General features: G+C 46.8%; 1 protein-coding gene across 1 annotated transcript in view; it reads left to right on the top strand.

Annotated features, from left to right (window-relative positions):
* The window catches only part of CEP78 (centrosomal protein 78), a 239,311-nt gene that overhangs the window by 22,624 nt on the left and 191,541 nt on the right, over window positions 1–25,146 (top strand). The window contains exon 3 of the mRNA XM_063913831.1: window positions 5,274–5,449. Within this exon, the coding sequence (XP_063769901.1) occupies window positions 5,274–5,449 (176 nt within the window). The remainder of the gene's footprint in view (window positions 1–5,273; window positions 5,450–25,146) is intronic.

Here is a 25,146-nt window from a genome sequence, read left to right as displayed (position 1 = left end):
GATTACCTGAAAGATGCGGCAAGGGATGTGGGCCTCTTGGGATCAAGAGCCAATGCCATGGCGGTCTCGGCTAGGAGGGCGCTGTGGACTCATCAATGAAATGCTGATGCCGACTCCAAGAAGAATATGGAAGCTCTCCCTTTTAAAGGTAGTGTCTTGTTTGGTGACGGCCTTGCTGACCTGGTGTCCACCGCTACTGCGGGTAAGTCATCTTTCCTTCCTTATGTCCCCACACAACAGAAAAAGGCACCCCATCATCAGATGCAGTCCTTTCGGCCTAATAGATACAAAAGAGGAAAGGGCTCTTCCTTCCTCACTTCAAAAGGTAGATGAAGGGGAAAGAAGTCGCCCGCTGTGTCGGGCTCCCAGGACCAGAAGTCCTCCCCTGCCTCTACCAAATCCACTGCATGACGCTGGGGCTCCCCTGTGGGAGTCTGTACCGTTGGGGGGGCCGTCTCCGCTTCTTCAGTCAGGTCTGGGTTCAATCGGTCCTGGATCCTTGGGTCTTAGACATAGTGTCCCAAGGGTACAAGCTGGAGTTTCAGGAGATGCCCCCCACCGCTTTTTCAAGTCGGCCTTGCCAGCTTCTATTCCAGAAAGAGAAGTGGTGACTGCTGCAATACAAAAGCTGTGTCAACAGAGGGTCATTGTGCTGGTTCCCCCGTCCCAATGAGGGGAAGGCTTTTATTCGAGCCTCTTTGTTGTACCGAAGCCGGACGGCTCGGTCAGACCGATTCTGAACCTAAAATCCCTCAATCCATACTTGAAAACTTTCAAGTTCAAGATGGAGTCTATTCGAGCGGTGATTTCCAGCCTCGAATGGGGGATTTTATGGCGTCAGTCGACATAAAGGTTGCTTACTTACACATCCCGATATACCCTCCTCATCAGGCCTTCCTGAGATTCGCGGTGCAGGATTGTCATTACCAATTTCAAGCGTTGCCGTTTGGGCTTTCCACGGCCCGAGGGTTTTCACCAAGGTAATGGCGGAGATGATGGTCCTGCTTCGCAAGCAAGGGGTCACAATTATCCCGTACTTGGACGATCTCCTGATAAAGGCGAGGTCCAAGGAACAGTTGTTAAGAAATGTGGATCTATCCCTGTTGGTTCTGCGACATCACGGTTGGATTCTAAATTTGCCAAAGTCTTAGTTGGTCCCGGCCACTCGACTGCCCTTCTTGGGCATGATCCTAGACACGGGGATACAGAGAGTGTTTCTTCCGGAGGACAAAGCTCTGGAAATCCAGACCATGGTCAAGGAGCTTCTGAGGCCGACAAGTGTGTCGATTCATCAATGCACTCGGATACCAGGGAAGATGGTGGCGGCTTACGAAGCCATTCCGTTTGGCAGGTTTCATGCCCGGGTGTTTCAGTGGGATCTGCTGAAAAAATGGTCCGGGTCTCACCTGCACATGCACCGGAAAATAAGTCTATCTTCCAGGGCCAGGATTTCTCTCCTGTGGTGGCTGCAAGGCTCTCACCTTCTAGAGCAGGCATTCCCAACCACGGTCCTCAAGGCACACCAACAGTGCAGGTTTTAGTGATATCCAGGCTGCAGCACAGATGGTTAAATCAAAACAACTGAGCTACTAATTAAGTCACCTCTGCTGAAGCCTGGATATCACAAAAGCCTGCACTGTTAGTGTGCCTTGAGGACCGTGGTTGGGAATGCCTGTTCTAGAGGAACGCCGATTCGGAATCCAGGACTGGGTCCTGCTGACAACAGATGCAAGTCTCCGAGGCTGGGGAGCAGTCACGCAAGGAAGAAATTTCCAGGGAAAATGGTCAAGCCAGGAATCTTGTCTCCACATAAATGTTCTCGAGTTAAGAGCCATTTATAACGGCCTGCTGCAAGCGAAGAACCTTCTTCAGGGTCTACCGGTCCTGATCCAGTCGGACAACATAACAGCGGTCGCATACGTAAACCGTCAAGGCGGAACAAGGAGCAGGGCGGCAATGGCGGAGGCCACAAGAATCCTTTGCTGGGCAGAACAGCATGTGAGCGCTCTGTCAGCAGTATTCCTCCCGGGCATGGACAACTGGGAAGCAGACTTTCTCAGCAGACACGATCTCCACCGTCCGGGAGAGTGGGCTCTTCATCGAGAGGTATTTGCAGAAGTGACAAGGCGTTGGGGAATTCCTCTGATAGATATGATGGCGTCTCGCCTCAACAAGAAGCTTCCGAGGTATTGTTCCAGGTCAAGGGACCCCCAAGCCAGTGCAGTGGACGCCCTGGTGACTCCGTGGGTGTTTCAGTCGGTGTATGGGTGCCCTCCGCTTACTCTCATTCCAAAGGTGCTGAGGATCGTTCGACGAACAAGGGTTCAGGCGATACTCGTCGTTCCAGATTGGCCAAGGAGGGCCTGGTATCCGGATCTTCAAGAATTACTAGTGGAAGATCCCTGGCCGCTTCCTCTAAGAGAGGACCTGTTACTGCAGGGTCCCTGCGTGTTTCCGGACTTACCGCGGCTGCGTTTGACGGCGTGGAAGTTGAGCGCCAAATCTTAGCTCGGAAAGGTATTCCCGGGGAGGTCATTCCCACTCTCCTTAAAGCTAGGAAGGAGGTTACGGCGAAACATTGTCACCGTATTTGGAGAAAGTATGTTTCCTGGTGTGAAACCAAAGCAGCTCTCGCAGAGGAGTTTCACTTGGGTCGGTTTCTCCATTTTTTTGCAGGCAGGCGTGGATGCAGGCCTGAAATTGGGTTCCATCAAAGTGCAGATTTCGGCTTTATCTATTTTCTTTCAGAAAATATTGGCCGTCCTTCCAGAGGTTCAGACTTTCGTGAAGGGAGTTCTGCATATCCATCCTCCATTTGTGCCGCCGGTGGCACCGTGGGATCTGGAAGTGGTGTTGCAGTTCCTTATGTCTCACTGGTTTGAACCTTTGCGTAAGGTTGAGCTAAAGTTTCTCACTTGGAAAGTGGTCATAATTCTGGCTCTGGCGTCTGCCAGGCGAGTGTCAGAGTTGGCGGCCTTGTCTCACAAGAGCCCTTATTTGATCTTCCATTCGAATAGAGGGGAATTGAGGACTCGTCAACAATTTCTGCCGAAGGTGGTTTCTTCGTTTTACATTAACCAACCTATTGTGGTGCCGGTAGCTATGGATGCTGTGGCGGTTCCAAAGTCTCTTGATGTTGTAAGGGCTTTGAAAATTTACGTTGCCAGAACGGCTCTTACCAGAAAAACAGAGGCTTTGTTTGTCCTGTATGCTTCCAACAAGATTGGAAATCCTGCTTCTAAGCAAACTATTGCTCGCTGGATTTGTAATACGATTCAGCAGGCTCATTCTTCGGCTGGGCTACTGTTGCCGAAGTCAGTAAAGGCCCATTCTACTCGAAAAGTGGGCTCATCTTGGGCGGCTGCCCGAGGGGTCTCGGCGATTCAGCTTTGCCGAGCAGCTACGTGGTCGGGTTCAAACACCTTTGCTAAGTTTTATAAGTTTGATACCCTGGCTGATGAGGACCCCATGTTTGCTCAATCGGTGCTGCAGAGTCGTCCGCACTCTCCCGCCTGTTCTGGAGCTTTAGTATAGACCCCATGGTCCTTTTGGAGTCCCCAGCATCCTCTAGGACGTAAGAGAAAATAGGATTTTAATACCTACCGGTAAATCCTTTTCTCCTAATCCGTAGAGGATGCTGGGCGACCATCCCAGTGCGGACTGTTACTTGCAGTTGTGTTGTTACTGGTTTCATCTGTTTACACGTGGGTTGTGTATTAGTTATATTCAGCTTGTTGCTGTTGTTACTTCATACTGTTATCTGGTTTGCTACTACTCCGGTTGTACGGTATGTTTGTGGTGTGGGCTGGTATGTTTCTCGCCCTTGGTTTAAACAAAAATCCTTTCCTCGAAATGTCCGTCTCTCCTGGGCACAGTTCCTATAACTGAGGTCTGGAGGAGGGGCATAGAGAGAGGAGCCAGTTCACACCCAGTCAAAGTCTTTTTAGTGTGCCCAAGCTCCTGCGGATCCAGTCTATACCCCCATGGTCCTTTTGGAGTCCCCAGCATCCTCTACGGACTAGGAGAAAAGGATTTACCAGTAGGTATTAAAATCCTATTTTCTCTAGAACAGTGTATCCCAATCTCGGTCCTCAAGGCACACTTACAGTGCAGGTTTTAGTGATACAGATGCGTCCATGTTTATCTTGACCTTTAATAGGATTAATTGAGACTGGGCAATCGGACTTAATCCCCTGCTGTAATGACTTAATCCCCTGCTGTATTGTTTTATGTATTGTATTGCATTGCAGCTGAGAACAATAATGAAGGGTTTATGTTAATAAATCATGTTGTGCCTAGGCGCAGCAAACTAGCCAAGATAACTGTGGACCCATCTGTATAGAGGCTTCAGCACATATGGTTATATCAAAATAAGTGAGGTACTAATTAATGCTACAGCATGGATAGCACTAAAACCTGTACTGCTATGCTAGGTACATACTGAACGATATATTGTCCGATCAGTTGAACAGATTATTTCATGTTTAATTATCGGCAGGTGTAAACAAATGATATGTCCTCGTAAGAAGGGGGTAGAGCACCGGTTCGGCTCCCTGCAGCGCCCCCGTCCACCGGACTCTGTCTGTGGCAGATGTCACCGCCAGGCTACTTTGGAGGGGAGGGGTATTGCAGCCCCTATAATCAAATCTGCATACTGCGGAACTTCTCTACCTCCATATGCAGCAAGTGTTAAACACAATAAGCATCGCACTAGTAGCCATAACAGCGATATTCCCTCTGTCCACGGGCAGCAAGCAGCAGGTTAGCAGCCTGTTACATCTCCTTGCTGACAGTCTGTTCTCTCAGTCCAGCAGTCTCCTGTCAGGCAGCATGGTAAGCTGTGATCTCTTCCATCTCCTCTCTGACAGCTGTTACACGAGGTACTGTGACACAATTGCTGTATATAATGACGATTTGCCAGTTTGTACGGATGCCATTGTCCTCGCAACAGATATATTTTTAGATGACAGTGGTACTGATCAGTGTGTTTATGAGCAACCACCATCGGCTGATATATCTGCAGATCAGTCAATCTGCAGATAAAACTTTCAGGTGTGTACCAGGACCGAGGCTGGGAATGCCTGCTCTGGAAATAGGTGTTTAAATAATTACTTATAGAGGTGAAGTGTGGGTGTCCACGTACTTTTGACCACATAAAATTATTTTTGTAAACAGCAGTTATCATCGTTTCCCTGTAGTATAAACTTTTTCATTTCCTGTGTCCCTCTTATAACAAAAACAGAATCCACTATTTTTATCTTTTGTTTTAACAGATTCCGAAAAATGTGGAATCCAATTTCGAAGGCGTATTCCACCTGTTCGGTCAAAGGACATGACATTCCAATTATGTAGGGCAATAACAGCCTGTTTGAGTGTGTCAAGTGCTTTGAAAGATTTAGAGCTCCATGGACTGCCTTTGAGAGAAAGAGATTTGCTAACTTTAGCAAAGGCAAGTATATTACATAAACATACCTGATTCCTTTTACACAGCTACAAATACAGAAATATGTAGGCCTATCCAGTTCTGTATGAAATCTATGATGTAAGATAATATGTAAATCTATCTATCTATCTATCTATCTATCTATCTATCTATCTATCTATCTATCTATCTATCTATCTAGGGAGCAAAAGGAGCAAAGGAGGGCACTTACCATTTATCTTCATGCAAAGAAAAGTGTTATTTATTACATGCCAACAGTATTTTTGTACATTACGTGAGCTGATGTTTTAGTCCCATACTGGACCTTTGTCAAGGTACAAAGCACCTTACACGCCAACAAGTGGAACAGACAATGATAAAACAGACATACAATAAACTACTTAAATTCCTGTGGGCAACTACTCGGGTGTTCTCAATAATCGGGCATTGTGCTTGTGCAGTATATGGCTGGGATGTAATGAAGTCCACATTTGGTGGCTGTGCGGGATGCCGGCTGAACTCAGCCTTTTTTTTTTTTTTAAGGGGCAATCATGTACTAGGCCAAACCATGCATTGTACTTGATTGCCGCTTTAAAAATCGTCTGAGTTCGGCCGGTATCCCACACAGGCGCCGAACTCGGACATTATTACATGCTGCCCTACGTCTCTGTATGGGGATCGGTATGAGATCCCGCCGCCCGGGATGCCGAACATCAGGATCCCGACATCGGCATCCCGTGCGGCGAAATGCCAGCAGGAGGGCATTTCTATTCTCCCCCTATGGGTGTCGTGGACACCCATAGATGGGGAATCACCTACGTCGCCGGTATGCCGGCGGCGGTATGGTGGCCCTATCGGGATCCCGGCATCGGTATTGTGCTAACTGCATACCCTCTGTATGCATTTGTTCACGGCAGCTGGGAATTTTTGCAATAATATATTCAGATCAGAACAGTTTTATTATTTCTTTATTTACAGAATTTATACATATTTTGTTATCACTTGTTTGTTATACAGTATGTTATTATAATGCCAGGAGTCCCAAGGGCACAGGTTTTATATATTTAACTGCATTTGCCTGCCAGTAGTATTTCAAACTCCTGATTCACTGAGAGCCTCGATTTTTAATCTCTTTACGTATTGACAAATGATTCTTCTGAGACCGTCCAGGCAAAAGGTTTCTATTATCATAGAACTTCCTTTTTAACTTTGTAGAGCACAAAGAATTTTCTGTAACACTATATAGCTGGCAAAATTAGAAATAGTGACATAGAATACCTAATAACAAATGACCTTGCAGTACAAACACAAGTACTGTAAAGGTAAAGAAAGCCATTCATCCGAGAGCTTACAATGTAAAGGAACATATGTGAATCTATGGGTCAGATTCAGGGGGTAATTCAGAGTTGATCACAGCAGCAAATTTGTTAGCAGTTGGGCAAAACCATGTGCACTGCAGGGGGGGCAGATATAACATGTGCAGAGAGTTACATTTGGGTGGGTTATTTTGTTTCTGTGCATAGGGCCGTCTTAACAGCAATGTAGGCCCTTGGGCACAGCACTGGGCCCCCTACCCATCCTCCAGCAGTAGGGGTGGAGGGTGCTATCAGCGGCAGCTTTTATGTCCCGCGAGCGGTAGGGGGTGTTCTATCTTCCGCTCAGCATGCAGGACCTGGAGCAGTTATTTCTGCTAATTACTCCTTTACTGCACAGATGGGGCTAAACTGTAGAAGGGGGCATTAGGCTGAATGAAGGGGCCCCGGTACATGACTTCCAGGGTGGTAGGAGGTGTTTAATACGCAGTGGAGGGGTGGATAGTGGAGTGGGCTTAATATTCATCATTTTTCGGTGGGAGGGCAGCTTGCTTCACTGCAGATATCTCAAGTTCCTGAAAATATATTTCTTAGCTTTGAATGGGATAAAAAACTAGAGAGTCCCACCTTTCAGAAGTTTCTGGGGACTTGGGGATCAGAATTCAGGAGCTAGAGCAATTCACTGACGAAAATCTAAAACTGCGTACCAGGCGTGTGGAGCTGGAGCAGGGACCACCTGCTTGAAGGCTGATATCTCTAGTTCTGGGCATGTTAGCAACAAGCTGCCAGTGTCTACCAAAAGGGGAGAGTAACAGCTTTTGGATTATACCCTCAGAAAAACTCTAGGTCTGACAGAACCCAAGATATCTGGCTAGGAAAGCAATTAACAGGCTTGGATGGGGACCACTGCTTTCAAATCGCATATCTCCAGGTCCGATTTTCAAAAATCTGGTACTAGTGGAAAAAGGGGATACTTCGCTATCAGCCTAGGGCCCTTATACTCCTGGGGCCCTTGGGCAAGAGCCCATTGAGCCCATATGAAAAGACGGCCCTGTCTGTGCAGGGTAAATACTGGCTGCTTTATTTTTACACTGCAATTCAGATTTCAGTTTGAACACATCGCACCCAAATCATCGAAAGAAAATATCTCACCATGGGGGTAATTCTGAGTTGATCGCAGCAGCAAGTTTGTTAGCAGTTGGGCAAAACCATGTGCACTGCAGGGGAGGCAGATATAACATGTGCAGAGAGAGTTCGATTTGGGTGGGTTATTTTGTTTCTGTGCAGGGTAAATACTGGCTGCTTTATTTTTACACTGTAATTCAGATTGCAGATTGAACACACCCCACCAAAATCTAACTCTCTGCACATGTTATATCTGCCTCCCCTGCAGTGCACATGGTTTTGCCCAACTGCTAAAAAATTTCCCGCTGCTATCAACTTGGAATTACCCCCCATGTGTACACACCATAACTCTCTCTGCACATTTTTATATCTGCCCCGCTGCAGTGCACATGGTTTTGCCCAACTACTAACAAATTTGCTGCTGCGATCAACTCTGAATTAGGCCCTCAGTTAGCTGCGAGTAATATCACACCACTTTTTTCCATGGCAAAAACCCATATATTTTTTTTATTCAGATACAAAAACATGTTAAGTTAACACAGGTTTGAAAGGGAGAAAGTGTCTCTTATCGTGTCTTCTGAGTTAGTGAAAAATGTTTAGTTAAAAAAAGAAAAGAAAAGACTAACAGAAAAGTGTAATTAACAAAATAGTGGTTTCCAAACTTTTTTGAATCCCGGCGCCCTAGGGTATCAGAATTGTTTCACAGCACCCCTACGCCAAAAGTTTCTTATTGAGAAATTCAGAAAAAATATAAAATTAAGTAACCGTATTCGCATACAAATTGCTATACTACTGTGTTTTCCTGGAAAACACTGTAACGTGGCATTTCAGATGCAGATACAGTCGCAATTACACACAGAATATAGGCATGTTGCATATTCTTTTTATCAGCGGAATCTGCTTGTGTGTCCTATTATATTAGTTAGCAAGTAAGACGCATTTTCGCAGAAAAAAAAAGACGATCTGCAATTTCATGACGCAACTTGAAGGGCTGTTTAGCGTAACAGCAGCAAGGATTTAAGAGGACACGTCTGTATGTCATCCGTAGGTTTAGTTATGTGGTGAGGAACAGGATTCTCTTATGTTTGTCCACCTATTTTACTATTGAAAGCCACAAACACTGGTTTTACCTATTACATTGACCATTAATAATTGTAATTGGTTCTGAAGCACCAATCCAAGGTACCCCTGCAAGTTCCCCGAAGCATCCCAGGGTGCCGTGGCGCTCAGTTTGGAAACCGCTGATTAAAGAGACAAACTTATTACAGCGTATGACTTTTCTAAATAAGAAAATATGAAATATATAACAGTCAGAATAATTAGCCATGCAGACTCCACCACACCAGTAATAGGAGGATTTATCCTCTACAATCCTCAACCCATACCATGATGTGGATGAGAAACATTGTTAAAGTAATCGCTGTGTACACAAAGGAAATATAGCTACTGTATGACAATATCCCATATGTATTAAAAAATATGCCTACTTTAGGTATCTTGGATAAGGTAGTTTCCAATTAATCCATTCTATATACATAAAGTGTTTCCTTGCATAAAGAACAAGGGAACATATTAAAAGCTAGTAAAAGTCCCTGGTGACCACTAGTGACCCCCTGGCCTCGCGGCAATATTCCCGACGTGGGCCAAGCTTAGTTGAAAGGTAAAGAATGAACCAGGTGGTTTAAAGCAAATTTTTGAAGGTGAAGATAAAAGGCTCTTAATGAGGTACAAGCTTATAGAAATGGTTGAGATCTGCCTTAGCCATTTGGTTTCTAGGACAATGATCCCATCAAAAATCCCAGATGTAGGCTAATATATGTTTTGTGAAAAATATTGAGTAATAATGCCCTACAGGAACTTGCAGGTATAAATCTGTAAGATTCAGATAAGGCCCTAAGTAAATTATCGGTAATTTAATATGAACAATAGTGCAACCATTGAGGTAACCCTGCCCCAAGCACATCATTGTCTAGTTTAACAGAGAAAAAAATATAGTTTAAGGAAATTGCACAGGGCTAGGAGGTGACTGGTACAAGGGCATGTCCAATGCATTCCTCTAATCTCAGTCAGAGAAATGCCTAATGATCTGATTAATGTAAAGTTGAGCCTAAAGGGATCTGAAGAGAAAAAACTGTACTCCTCTACAGTTGGATAGAATGTGAGAGGTCTTTGAGATTTATCCACTAAGCATGGAGCAGATACCCGTTTCCGACCACATTGTTAATGGGCTTGCAGCCAGACCTCTTTAGAATCCAGGGTTATTTTATATATGGGCGAAAATAGTATAAGCATTAGGTGGGACTTGTGTCACAATATATACCACAGTTTACGTCAGGGCTCTCCAAATCCCAGGGGCCATGTCACCATGGCCCATAGATTTTGCTGCTTGGCTACCAGATTATGCAGGGAGGGAGGAAGCAGATCCTCTTCAGCCCCAGCGAAGATTTGTTGGCATGCCTGTAGTGCGGTGATCGTTTAATGCATGGGAGTGCATGTGCTGAGTGTCCATCCTGGCCTGCGCTGACTGCTTTGCCTGTCAGTCCCAGCCTATCTGCTGTCTCCAAACTTCGGCTACATAGAGCTCTCTGATAAGAGGGTCTATGCGTGGATGGGGTAGTGATGTGGCCACATGCCGTGGAGGTTGGTTTGGCTGGGGGGTGGGGGGAAGCTGCTCAGTAATGTGACTGAGGGGGGGTGGGGGTTCAGTTGTTTATTTTTTAGGAGGGGTGAAGAGGGCTGGAAGTGACAGTGGTCTGGCTCCTACCCTTTTAATCCTGGCTCCCAGATTGTAGAGAAACTTGTTGAGCGCTGGCTTATGTGTATTTCAAAGAAGAGCATTATCTTTAAATGTTCGAGAGATCTCCAGGTCTTGGAGGTGGAGAAATGAGACCAAATGTAAGTAAAAAACGGGATGCGTTTATGTGACTGCTTGTCAGGAGACCGCAGTCACAATACCGACACCGGCATCCCGAAGCCTCATTATCCCACCAGTCGGCATGCCGACCAACAGGGACTATTCTCAACCCATAAAAACTACTATCAACGATAGAATCCGTATATATTTGAGCTGTGAAGCCAATCACAAAGATAACACAAAAGTGCTACTTGGTTCAAATGTGTAATAATGGGGATATTGGTACACCCAGTAGTTTTTGTTTGTTGTAACTGATTTCATTGTGATTATGCCAGAAGAGGATCCACAACCCTGTTTATAATACATGACAATAGATTTGTCAGGATTCACCTGGAGGACAGAGACATCCCCAAAATCTTCATTAATTATGGCAAAAAAGAGATGGGGCTGGAAAAATAAGACTGGGCATCATTTGCAAAAGCCATCATTTTAACTTCACATGCACCTTTGCATATACCTAAAATTTCTCTGACGTCCTAAGTGGATGCTGGGGACTCCGTCAGGACCATGGGGATTAGCGGCTCCGCAGGAGACGGCACAAAAGTAAAAGCTTTAGGATCAGGTGGTGTGCACTGGCTCCTCCCCCCATGACCCTCCTCCAAGCCCCAGTTAGATTTTTGTGCCCGGCCGAGAAGGGTGCAATCTAGGTGGCTCTCCTAAAGAGCTGCTTAGAGTAAAAGTTTGTTAGGTTTTTTATTTTCAGTGAGTCCTGCTGGCAACAGGCTCACTGCTACGAGGGACTTAGGGGAGAGAAGTGAACTCACCTGCGTGCAGGATGGATTGGCTTCTTAGGCTACTGGACACCATTAGCTCCAGAGGGAGTCGGAACACAGGTCTCACCCTGGGGTTCGTCCCGGAGCCGCGCCGCCGACCCCCCTTGCAGATGCCGAAAAGTGAAGGTCCAGAAACGGCGGCAGAAGACTCTTCAGTCTTCATAAGGTAGCGCACAGCACTGCAGCTGTGCGCCATTGTTGTCAGCACACTTCATAGCAGCGGTCACTGAGGGTGCAGGGCGCTGGGGGCGGGGCGCCCTGGGCAGCAATGATAGTACCTTATTCTGGCTAAAAATACATCACATATAGCCCCTGGGGGCTATATGGATGTATTTAACCCCTGCCAGGTCTCAGAAAAACGGGAGAAGAAGCCCGCCGAAAAGGGGGCGGGGCCTATTCTCCTCAGCACACAGCGCCATTTTCCCTCACAGAAATGCTGGTGGGAAGGCTCCCAGGCTCTCCCCTGCACTGCACTACAGAAACAGGGTTAAAACAGAGAGGGGGGGCACTTATTTGGCGATATGTATATATATATTAAAATGCTATAAGGGAAAAACACTTATATAAAGGTTGTCCTTGTATAATTATAGCGTTTTTGGTGTGTGCTGGCAAACTCTCCCTCTGTCTCCCCAAAGGGCTAGTGGGGTCCTGTCCTCTATCAGAGCATTCCCTGTGTGTGTGCTGTGTGTCGGTACGTGTGTGTCGACATGTATGAGGACGATGTTGGTGAGGAGGCGGAGCAATTGCCTGAAATGGTGATGTCACTCTCTAGGGAGTCGACACCGGAAGGGATGGCTTATTTAAGGAATTACGTGATAATGTCAACACGCTGCAAGGTCGGTTGACGACATGAGACGGCCGGCAAACAAATTAGTACCTGTCCAGGCGTCTCAAACACCGTCAGGGGCTGTAAAACGCTCATTTACCTCAGTCGGTCGACACAGACACAGACACGGACACTGACTCCAGTGTCGACGGTGAAGAAACAAACGTATTTTCCTTTAGGGCCACACGTTACATGTTAAGGGCAATGAAGGAGGTGTTACATATTTCTGATACTACAAGTACCCCACAAGAAGGGTATTATGTGGGGTGTGAAAAAACTACCTGTAGTTTTTCCTGAATCAGATAAATTAAATGAAGTGTGTGATGATGCGTGGGTTTCCCCCGATAGAAAATTATTGGCGGTATACCCTTTCCCGCCAGAAGTTAGGGCGCGTTGGGAAACACCCTTTAGGGTGGATAAGGCGCTCACACGCTTATCAAAACAAGTGGCGGTACCGTCTCCAGATAGGGCCGCCCTCAAGGAGCCAGCTGAGAGGCTGGAAAATATCCTAAAAAGGTATATACACACATACTGGTGTTATACTGCGACCAGCGATCGCCTCAGCCTGGATGTGCAGCGCTGGGGTGGCTTGGTCGGATTCCCTGACTGAAAATATTGATACCCTTGACAGGGACAGTATTTTATTGACTATAGAGCATTTAAAGGATGCATTTCTATATATGCGAGATGCACAGAGGGATATTTGCACTCTGGCATCAAGAGTAAGTGCGATGTCCATATCTGCCAGAAGATGTTTATGGACACGACAGTGGTCAGGTGATGCAGATTCCAAACGGCACATGGAAGTATTGCCGTATAAAGGGGAGGAGTTATTTGGGGTCGGTCCATCGGACCTGGTGGCCTCGGCAACAGCTGGAAAATCCACCTTTTTTACCCCAAATCACATCTCAGCAGAAAAAGACACCGTCTTTTCAGCCTCAGTCCTTTCGTCCCCATAAGGGCAAGCGGGCAAAAGGCCAGTCATATCTGCCCAGGGATAGAGGAAAGGGAAGAAGACTGCAGCAGGCAGCCCATTCCCAGGAACAGAAGCCCTCCACAGCTTCTGCCAAGTCCTCAGCATGACGCTGGGGCCGTACAAGCGGACTCAAGTGCGGTGGGGGGTCGTCTCAAGAGTTTCAGCGCGTAGTGGGCTCACTCGCAAGTGGACCCCTGGATCCTACAAGTAGTATCCCAGGGGTACAGACTGGAAGTTCGAGACGTCTCCCCCTCGCAGGCTCCTGATGTCTGTTTTACCAACGTCTTCCTCCGACAGGGAGGCAGTATTGGAAACAATTCACAAGCTGTATTCCCAGCAGGTGATAATCAAAGTACCCCTTCTACAACAAGGAAAGGGGTATTATTCCACACTATATTGTGGTACTGAAGCCAGACGGCTCGGTGAGACCTATTCTAAATGGGAAATCTTTGAACACTTACATACAAAGGTTCAAATCAAGATGGAGTCACTCAGAGCAGTGATAGCGAACCAGGAAGAAGGGGACTATATGGTGTCCCTGGACATCAAGGATGCTTACCTCCATGTCCCAAATTGCCCTTCTCACCAAGGATACCTCAGGTTCGTGGTACGGAACTGTCACTATCAGTTTCAGACGCTGCCGTTTGGATTGTCCACGGCACCCCGGGTCTTTACCAAAGTAATGGCCGAAATGATGATTCTTCTTCAAAGAAAAGGCGTCTTAATTATCCCTTACTTGGACGATCTCCTGATAAGGGCAAGGTCCAGAGAACAGTTGGAAGTCGGAGTAGCACTATCTCAAGTAGTTCTACGACAGCACGGGTGGATTCTAAATATCCAAAATCGCAGCCGTTTCCGACGACACGTCTGCTGTTCCTAGGGATGGTTCTGGACACAGTCCAGAAAAAGGTGTTTCTCCCGGAGGAGAAAGCCAGGGAGTTATCCGAGCTAGTCAGGAACCTCCTAAAACCAGGAAAAGTGTCAGTGCATCATTGCACAAGAGTCCTGGGAAAAATGGTGGCTTATTACGAAGCGATTCCATTCGGCAGATTCCACGCAAGAACTTTTCAGTGGGATCTGCTGGACAAATGGTCCGGATCGCATTTTCAGATGCATCAGCGGATAACCCTGTCTCCAGGGACAGGGGTGTCTCTCCTGTGGTGGTTACAGAGTGCTCATCTTCTAGAGGGCCGCAGATTCGGCATTCAGGATTGGATGCTGGTGACCACGGAGGCCAGCCTGAGAGGCTGGGGAGCAGTCACACAGGGAAAAAATTTCCAGGGAGTGTGATCAAGTCTGGAGATTTTTCTCCACATAAATATACTGGAGCTAAGGGCAATTTACAATGCTCTAAGCTTAGCAAGACCTCTGCTTCAAGGTCAGCCGGTATTGATCCAGTGGGACAACATCACGGCAGTCGCCCACGTAAACAGACAGGGCGGCACAAGAAGCAGGAGGGCAATGGCAGAAACTGCAAGGATTTTTCGCTGGGCGGAAAATCATGTGATAGCACTGTCAGCAGTGTTCATTCCGGGAGTGGACAACTGGGAAGCAGACTTCCTCAGCAGGCACAACCTCCACCCGGGAGAGTGGGGACTTCATCGGGAAGTCTTCCACATGATTGTGAACCGTTGGAAAAGACCAAAGGTGGACATGATGGCGTCCCGCCTGAACAAAAGACTGGACAAGTATTGCGCCAGGTCAAAAGACCCTCAGGCAATAGCTGTGGACGTTCTGGTAACACCGTGGGTGTACCAGTCGGTGTATGTCTTCCCTCCTCTGCTTCTCATACCCAAGGTATTGAGAATTATAAGACGTAGAGGAGTAAGAACTATACTCGTGGCTCCGGATTGGCCAAGAAGGACTTGGTACCCGGAACTTCAAGAGATGCTCACAGAGGACTCATGGCCTCTGCCGCTAAGAAGGGACTTGCTTCAGCAAGTACCATGTCTGTTCCAAGACTTACCGCGGCTGCGTTTGACGGCATGGCGGTTGAACGCCGGATCCTAAGGGAAAAAGGCATTCCGGAAGAGGTCATTCCTACCCTGGTCAAAGCCAGGAAGGAGGTGACCGCACAACATTATCACCACATGTGGCGAAAATATGTTGCTTGGTGTGAGGCCAGGAAGGCCCCATGAAGAAATTTCAACTCGGTCGTTTCCTGCATTTCCTGCAAACAGGAGTGTCTATGGGCCTCAAATTGGGGTCCATTAAGGTTCAAATTTCGGCCCTGTCGATTTTCTTCCAGAAAGAATTGGCTTCAGTTCCTGAAGTCCAGAAGTTTGTCAAGGGAGTACTGCATATACAACCCCCTTTTTGTGCCTCCAGTGGCACTGTGGGATCTCAACGTAGTTCTTGGATTCCTAAAATCACATTGGTTTAAACCGCTCAAATCTGTGGATTTGAAATATCTTACAGGGAAAGTGACTATGCTGTTGGCCCTGGCCTCGGCCAGGCGAGTGTCAGAATTGGCGGCGTTTGTCTCAAAAAGCCCATATCTGATTGTCCATTCGGACAGGGCAGAGCTGCGGACTCATCCCCAGTTTCTCCCTAAGGTGGTGTCAGTGTTTCACCCGAACCAGCTTATTGTGGTACCTGCGGCTACTAGGGACTTGGAGGACTCCAAGTTGCTAGATGTTGTCAGGGCCCTGAAAATATAGTTTCCAGGACGGCTGGAGTCAGGAAGACCGACTTGCTGTTATCCTGTATGCACCCAACAAACTGGGTGCTCTTGCTTCTAAGCAGACGATTGCTAGTTGGATGTGTAGTACAATTCAGCTTGCACATTCTGTGGCAGGCCTGCCACAGCCAAAATATGTAAATGCCCATTCCACAAGGAAGGTGGGCTCATCTTGGGCGGCTGCCCGAGGGGTCTCGGCTTTACAACTTTGCCGAGCTGATACTTGGTCAGGGGCACACCCTGACTGAGGAGGACCTGGAGTTCTCTCATTCGGTGCTGCAGAGTCATCCGCACTCTCCCGCCCGTTTGGGAGCTTTGGTATAATCCCCATGGTCCTGACGGAGTCCCCAGCATCCACTTAGGACGTCAGAGAAAATAAGACTTTACTTACCGATAATTCTATTTCTCGTAGTCCGTAGTGGATGCTGGGCGCCCATCCCAAGTGCGGATTGTCTGCAATACTTGTACATAGTTATTGTTACAAAAATCGGGTTATTATTGTTGTGAGCCATCTTTTCAGAGGCTCCGCTGTTATCATGCTGTTAACTGGGTTCAGATCACAGGTTGTACAGTGTGATTGGTGTGGCTGGTATGAGTCTTACCCGGGATTCAAAATCCTTCCTTATTGTGTACGCTCGTCCGGGCACAGTATCCTAACTGAGGCTTGGAGGAGGGTCATGGGGGGAGGAGCCAGTGCACACCACCTGATCCTAAAGCTTTTACTTTTGTGCCCTGTCTCCTGCGGAGCCGCTAATCCCCATGGTCCTGACGGAGTCCCCAGCATCCACTACGGACTACGAGAAATAGAATTATCGGTAAGTAAATTCTTATTTTTCCATTGGTGGTGAATAAGGCTGAGTAAGGGGTCTAAGATTGAAACAAAGTGGTGACAAGAGACAGGTCTGGTGAGTGCTCCTGTGCATTTTCATGCCTCCTCCCTGAAGCCCATTTAGTAATGGATTAGTGACTGCTGGAGTGTAAAGGTAAAATGTTAGACTGATAAAATCTTACCAGAAACCCTCCCCGCAAGCACATCATAGACATACAGTATCGAAGCCCTTATGGGAATCAAGACTGAGCAACATATGATTTGAAGTAGGATCCTGAGAAGAGGACACGGTGGCCGCATTCGCTGTTCTGAGCCCTTTTTTTTTTATAGTCATTTTTATTCATAGGATCACAAAAGCAAACCGATACCAACAGACAGTGATTACAGCATATTACGTTGCAAATACAGTATAACAGTTGGTAATTATAAAGATAACCAAAAAAAAACAGTGATACATTTTTGACCCAGAGAGCGGGTGGGATAAAACAGAAAAGGTGGCAGTCAGTAGCGCAGCTAACCGACTAATATCGATAAGTAAAAATAGAAAGAATTCAAGAAGAAAGAGAGAGAAAAAGAGAGAAGTAAACAAAATAGGATAGGGTAGAGTCCCCGGGAGGGTCCCATCAAATATAGTACAGGGCATCACAAGTTAAAAGGTGAAGGGGCATGCTGGAAGGCCAGCCATGGGCTCCATATTTTATCGAATGACTTAGAGGAGCGGTTTATGATGCTAGTCATGTAGTCCATTCGGTAAACGTACCAGATACGTTATAGACTGCATGGAAGGCGGGATAGAGTTTTTCCAATCTGCAGCTAGTTGACATGTCGTTGCAGAGACTATATGACGCAGCAGTTTATTTTGAAATTTTGTTAGCATTGGCAGGCTTAAGGGGAGGAGAATGTATTTAGGGTCGGAAGGAATAGGGTCGGAAGGAATAGGAATCTGCAATAAGCTAGAGATAAAGTTAATCACTTCCCTCCACATATGCACTATTTTAGGACATGACCACCATATGTGTAGGAAAGAGCCCTCTGCGCCACATCCTCTCCAACACCTATCCGACGTCTCTGGGTACATTTTGCTGAGACGAGATGGTACATAATACCATCTGTATAGTAATTTATAAACATTCTCTTTGATTCTAACGCTTATGGAACTAGACGCAGCGTTATCCCAGGCTTCAGACCATTCCTCGTCAGCTAAAGCCTTGCCTAGGTCTGTCTCCCATGCTCTCTCATGAGAATCACGCTGAGAGGGAGTGTCTCCAGTGAGAGTAGTATATAAGAGGGAAATAAGGCCCTTGGTTGAGCGACGTCTGAAACACATACTAGGGTATTCAATTATCCACAAATTCGCGGCAATTTTTCGGGCGAAAAGTTTTCGCGGCAATCGGGCGAAAATTGCCGCGAAAATGCTCCGTTTTTCGACATATTTAATTCCAAATGAGTTTCACGTGAAAATTCTTGCCGTGAAAATGGGGAAATCAGCCTGTACCCCAAAAAATGCTAAACTAACAGGAAAACAGAAGAGAAGTGTGTTAGAGATCACATTAGAGAGTTTTTGGGGACTTAAATTGTGTGAAATGGCTGTTATATGCATTTTTAAAAAAATGCAAAAAAATGATAGATAGCAAGTTTTTTTTTTTTTAGCAAAATAAATGCTCTCATTAAATTTGGGGTACATGAAAATGGGTATAAGTATATATTTGGGTCATTTTAGGGTACTTTAAAAAAAAGTGGAAACAGACCGATTACTCCCATCTGCAAGCCTAAAAAACACGTGTCCCACTCATAAAGCACCCGAATATACCTGTCCCATACCTTGAACCCCAATTTCCATCACTTTATACTTTTTCACCCCAAAAATGACGTCATTATTGGCCAATTAAAAATAATTAAAAACTTCAACGTGCCTAATTAGTCATTAACGGGGGTGTCCCAGGAGTTCTGCACCATATCCAAACATTTTTACCTTAAAATAGTGACTTTTCCCAACTTTTCACCTGCTTCAGAGTAGGTGAAGTGAAATTAGTAAAAAAATTATCACCGATAAATTTTCCCGGAAAATTGAATAGGCTGTAATTGCGTTTCGCGGGAAAAGTCAGTTTTTTCGCGCGAAAAGTCCGTTATCGCTGCTAATTGAATATACCCCATAGTCTCAAAAGTGGTCAGGGGTCTGCTAGAGGACGTGGCCCAGTGAGGAATGAAAGTGTCTGAGTTGTAAAAACTGATAAAAATATATGGAGGGAATATCAATGTTTTCTTGAATCTGAGTAAATTGAGGAAAACTAGTGTCCCTGGTGATATCATTCAGATATAAGATACCTCTATCCTGCCAAGGAGCAAACAATGATTTATTTGTACCAGGAGGGAATGCAGGGTTGTGTAATATAGGGATGACAGGGGATGGGGCTGGGGCCAAGCCATATTTCCTATTGACAAAATCCCAAACCGTTAGTGAGCGGTAGACTATGGGGTGGGATGCTACATTTCTAGGACGGGAGGATTTCGGAAGCCAGAGAAGAGAGAATAGAGAGACCTAGTTCGGCGGCTTCTATAGATACCCACTCTGTGAGATTCGGGGTTGCACCATTGTACGCAGTGCGAGAGCTGTGTGGCTAAATAGTATCTTCTGAAGTCTGGGATGCCTAGGCCACCACTATATGTGGGGCGCTGTAAAAGTTTCAATCGTACTCTGGGACACTTATTAGCCCATATGAATTGTGATGTGTGAAATTGTAAGAATTTAAAAACAGATGAAGGAATAAATATCGGAAGGGTCTGGAATAGGTAAAGTATTCGAGGGAGCACTTTCATTTTCACTGAGTTAACCCTACCTATCCAGGAGATAAAGAGGCTAGACCAAGAAGACAAGTCTGACTTAATTCGATCTAAAAGCCTAGGGAAATTAGCTTGGTAAAGTTGACGATGGCTATGCGTTAGAAAAATACCTAAGTATTTAATCTTTTGCCTGTGCCATTGAAATGGAAAGGAATTCTCTAAAGAGAGCTTAGTCGGTCCGGAGATATAAAAATTCAATACTTCAGTTTTACCCGTATTAAGTCTATAACCTGAATGTTTAGAGTAGAGGTCTATCTCAGAAAGGAGCGGCTGTATCGACTGAGATGGGGATCCCAAAGATATTAGGACATCGTCAGCGTATAGCGCAATTTTATGTTCAGAAGGGCCTACCCGCACTCCAGCTATATCTGTATTAGCTCGGATCCTTGCTGCCAGCCGTTCCATGACCAAGGCAAATATCAATGGGGAGAGCGGGCATCCCTGTCTGGTGCCGTTAGTGATACCAAACGTGGAAGAGGTGAGGCGATTAACAGAAACCGTGGCAGTAGGGGATCTGTAAAGCGCCGAAACACCATCTAGGAATTTGCCAGAAAAGCACATCCTCCGGAACACTGAAAAAGCGAAGAGGCAGGAGATTCTGTCAAAAGCCTTCTCGGCATCCAATGCTAGCAACAACGAGGGTAGCTTTTGTTTATGGATAGAGTGAATCAAATCTATGGCTCTCCTGGTATTATCGGAGGCCTGGCGGCCAGAGATGAAGCCTACTTGTCCGGATGTATTAATTGTGTGAGTAGGGGAGCCAAGCGGTTGGCTAAGATTTTAGCGTAAATCTTAAGATCTACGTTTAGCAATGAGATCGGGCGATAGTTAGAACATTGCGTTGGTTCTCTTTCCGGCTTCGGAATCACAATAATGTCGGCTTGCACTGTCGCAGGCGCAAATGAAGCTCCCTCTAAAACACTATTAAAGAGCGAGGTAAGGTAAGGAGCCAATTCCGTATGGAATGTTTTGTAATACTGAGCGGTAAAGCCATCTGGGCCAGGTGCAGCCGAAGACCGCATAGATTTAATAGCGGCAACCGTCTCTTCCAGCGAGATATCCGCATTAAGAAGAGAAATCTGCTGCTCCGTCAGACATGGCAAGGGGGTATCAGATAAGTATGAATATGCTCCCTCTGGACCATCGGAGGGAAGAGGGGGGGCAGGGAGATTATATAGGGAGCTATAATAGTTCCGAAATTCCTCCACCATCAATTTAGGATCATAAGTGAGTGCGTTTAACATAGTAGAGTGTAGTTTTTCTATCGTTCCTATAGCTCGCTTACCTCTTAACTTATTGGCTAAGAGACTATCTATTTTATCTGCTTTGTCGTAACATTTTTGGCGGAGCTTCTGTAGTATAGCTGCCGCTCTTCGCGATAAGAGGGTATTTAACTGACCCTTGAGGGTATTTATCTGGGAGAGTAGGGAGTCATATGGAGCAGTTTTATGTTGGGTTAAAAGCGCAGAAATTTGAGATTCCAATGAGGAAACTTCCTGTGCTGCTTTCTTACGTATGGCTGAGGCCTTGGACATAAAATGACCGCGAATAGTGGCCTTATGTGTCTCCCAAACTAAACTAGGAGAGACTTCTGGGGAGACGTTTTCCTCAAAAAAAAAAAATTCAGGTTCAGTTTAGTGTCTGAGAGAGTGGAGGGGTGCGAAAGAAGGGTATCATCAAGACGCAATTTACGGGTCTTAGTAGGGGTGCTATAGAAATCTACCAGGATATAAACCCCCGCATGGTCCGTCCATGAACAGGGAGTGATGCCTGTGTCAGAAATCAACGTTGAGAGTGAGTGAGACACATGTATCATAATGTTGATGAGGCGCAGAAAAGTGGGTATAATCTCCAGCATTGGAGTGTTTAAGACGCCAGGTGTCTCGTAAATCAAGCTGTGTGAGGGAGGATATTAATGTGAGGGCGGCTTCAGTCGGAGATGCTTCCTTCTTATTTTTGGGAGGAGTAGATTTATCTAAGGAAGGATCAATCACCGTATTAAAGTCCCCGCCTAAAATAATGTGGCCCTGCGCTACTCTAGTGAGACGCAAAAAGAATGTGCGGTAAAAACGGGATTGATCTTGATTAGGGGCATATACAGACACAAGTGTTAGAATTTCAGTGTGAAGCGTACCAAACACTATGAGGTATCGGCCATCAGGATCAGCTATGGCCGTAGAATGTACAAATGGAATGCTACGGTGGATCAGTATAGCTACCCCCTTTTCTTACAGTCAGCAGAGGCAAAAAAGGTTTGGGGGAATTGTTTACCATGAAGTTGAGTGTGTGTACCGGTGAAATGGGTCTCTTGAAGGAAAACTATATCCGCCTTCTCTCTCCGACAGGCGGATAACATCACTGTACGTTTCTTGGGAGAATTAAGCCCATTAACATTTATAGAAAACAATTTAAGTGCCATGTGATTCCAAGGAATAAAAGAGGAACAATGAAAACCCATCCCGGGGAAGAAGGAAAGGGAAAGATGAAAAGAAACAGCAAGAAACAAGAATCAGGGATGTAGGAAAGGAGGAAGTAATAGAGAACCCATATGGGAGAAAACCCTGAATTATAGGGTCCCAATCAAGGACCGCTACACAAATGTGACACATTATATTTTAAAGTAACAAATAAAGGGAGCATGGGGGTAGTGGGAACAGCAAACCAATGCAGAAGAAACAGGTCCCTCTGGACCGCAACAGTTGAGTCGGCCAAAAACCGAAAATTCAATTACATAACCCAGTATGTGAAGAACAAAAAAAACACAAAAGCGTACTGTCATATCCATAAAAAAAAAGGGGGGGGGGGGGGACAGGGGGATAAAGGGTAAACAAGATAAGCTCAGCGCAGTAGTACAAAACTAGGCGGAACATTTAACAAGGAACATTTAACAAACGTTAATGCTTGGTGAACAATATGAGAACCTATGACATGCACTTTGAGAGAGGTATGGTGATAGTAAGAGTCCCCTCCTAACAGGAGACACAACCCTAAAGTGTTGGGGACTATTCAATTGTAGCTAAAAAAAAAAAAACCACCACAATCAAGGAGGGTCGTTGGTGTCATTGCGATGACGAGTTACCCTCGTCCATTCAGGTGGTGGGATCTGAGAGCATCGCGGCCCAGAGGAAGAGGCAGTCCCACCAACAGAGGGCGATATAGGGAGACCAAGTTTAGCCAACAGATCTTGACCTTGAGATAGGGTTTTTACGGAGTGAGTGGAATTGTTCACTGTAACCTGTAGCATGAAAGGAAATCCCCATCTATATCGTATTTGATGTTGGCGGAGAATCCTAGTAACAGGTTGGAGGTCCCGTCTCTTTTGAATAGTGGAGGGGGCCAGATCCTGAAAAACTTGCAATTGCATATCTCGGAAATCGATCATTGGAGAGTCTCGTAGTGACATCAGAATACGTTCCTTTGAACGAAAATAGTGTAAACGAACTATGACGTCCCTGGGCGGTTGTGTCGGAGCAGGTTTCGCTCGGAGCGCTCTGTGGGCTCTATCACAAAGACAGTCGGCATCGGAGAGGTCAGGTAAGGCATGTTGGAAAAAGTCTTTCAGGAAGGACGGTAGAGCAGAGCCAAGGACTGATTCCGCCACATTGCGGATGCGCAGATTGTTACGACGGGAGCGATTCTCTTGGTCTTCTTGACGTTCTTTGAGGTCCTCCAGCTCATCATGGAGTCTGGAAAGTTCCGAATCAAGACGTTGTTGAGAGCGGCAAAGGTCGTCCGTCTTAGATTCAAGAGCGTCTGTACGATTACCAAGGGCCGTGAGATCAGACTTGAACTCGGGAATAGCCGTGGAGAGTTCTTGCTTAAAGGAGGATTGTACCCCTTCAAGTAAACTGGTCATGACTGCTTGGATCTGTGGGTCAATACCCATCTCCGATGAACAGGGGGAGGAAGGAGAGTCTGTGAGCAATGCAGGAGTCGGGGGGCCCTTAGATTTTTGTCCAAAAAAATTAGTAGGGGCCTGCGTGTTTTTCTTGTTTCTTTGCGCCATTATAGAAGAATGAAGAGGGTAGGCGGGGTATCACAAATGTAACAAGAGATACAGACGCTGTTTGTTGGATGTACGTTAAGTAGAAAAGGGAAAAGTATACATAAAAAAAACTATCACGGTCCAGGTAGGACAAATGGTATTGCTAGGCCAGCATCCTAGATAGTGCAGAGGGGGAGATGAGGTCCAGCGACACTATCGCAACCTCCCCAGGGCTGTTAACAGGTAACCAGTGGCAATTGAAGCAAATGACTGCAGCGTGACTCCAGGGTTGGGGAAAGCAAGGACCGGGCAGCGTCGGGAGGAGGGACAAGGGTAGATGGCCCCACTATTGTACCCGGTCATCCGTGAGTGTCCCCAGGAGACGGCTGCCGTAGTGCGGCACTGGACCCTGTCCCTAGTCAGTTCTGCCGGCAAGCAGTGTGGGGCTCCGGGAGCCGGCGTTTATAATTCGGTTCCAGAGGCTTCACTTCCCCAGGATGGCCAGCAGGTAGCGTGTAGTGGAAGGGACTGGTGGCTGCGACACGGCTCCGGGGAGAGCAGGGACTATACAGCGTCCGGAGAGCAGCTCTCCAGGTTGGGCAGCAGCAGGTATGATGCACCAAGCACTCCCTCCCCCCCCCCCCCCCCCCCCCCGAAAGTGCAGCCCAGTATTTACCCACAGCCCCGCCGCCAGGACCCTGTGGAGTGCTTCTGCAAGGTGACCCCACACTCCGGGAGCAGACAGGGGAAGCTCTTCCAAAATGGCCGCCGGGCATCCCGCGGCTCCGTCCGGCCACCGTGTCTCTGGGTATAGGAGATAGGCAGGGGCAGCAGGAGGTGTCCCCCCGCCAGCGTGTGGGAGCCGCGGCAGTATCAGGCGCCGCCAGTGGGGTCGGGAGTCCGTAGCTGCGGCAGTGCAGATCGCGGGAGGAGACGCCGCTGACGACAGGAGCAGAGCACGGGGACGGTCTCCGTAAGCCCCGCAGTAGAGGAGAGCTGTGGTGAGGGCATCATGCGGTGGGTCAGGAGCCGGGAAAGCGCCCTGTGGTGCACAGGTATCACCGGCGGGGTGGGTGGGGGGAATGGAGTCCCCGGCTTCACTAGAAGGGACAGGCCGCAACCCGCAGAGGGGTAGGAGACCCCTCCCGGCTCCGCGAACCCGAGTCCCGCAGCAAGGAGGGTGTCTAGGCGCTGAGGGGAGACACAGGGGACCAGTGTAGCAGGATAAAGCCCCAGTATAAATGTATTTTAGGGGTTTACAGCAGGAGCTCTCACAAAAGCTGTCTCACCTCAATGGCTGCCAAGCCACGCCCCGTTCTGAGCCCTTTCATTGAGTGGTGGATCCTAACAAAACCCAACTGATGGGGTGTAAACTTGGAAGATAGAATGTAAACTCTGGGCCATTATCTTTTCCAATATCTTGAAATGCAAATTTAGTAAAGTAATAGGTCTGAAGATACCA

Source organism: Pseudophryne corroboree, chromosome 1 (genome assembly GCF_028390025.1).
Source record: "Pseudophryne corroboree isolate aPseCor3 chromosome 1, aPseCor3.hap2, whole genome shotgun sequence".
NCBI lineage: Eukaryota > Metazoa > Chordata > Amphibia > Anura > Myobatrachidae > Pseudophryne > Pseudophryne corroboree.
This window is presented reverse-complemented; position numbering and strand designations above follow the sequence as displayed.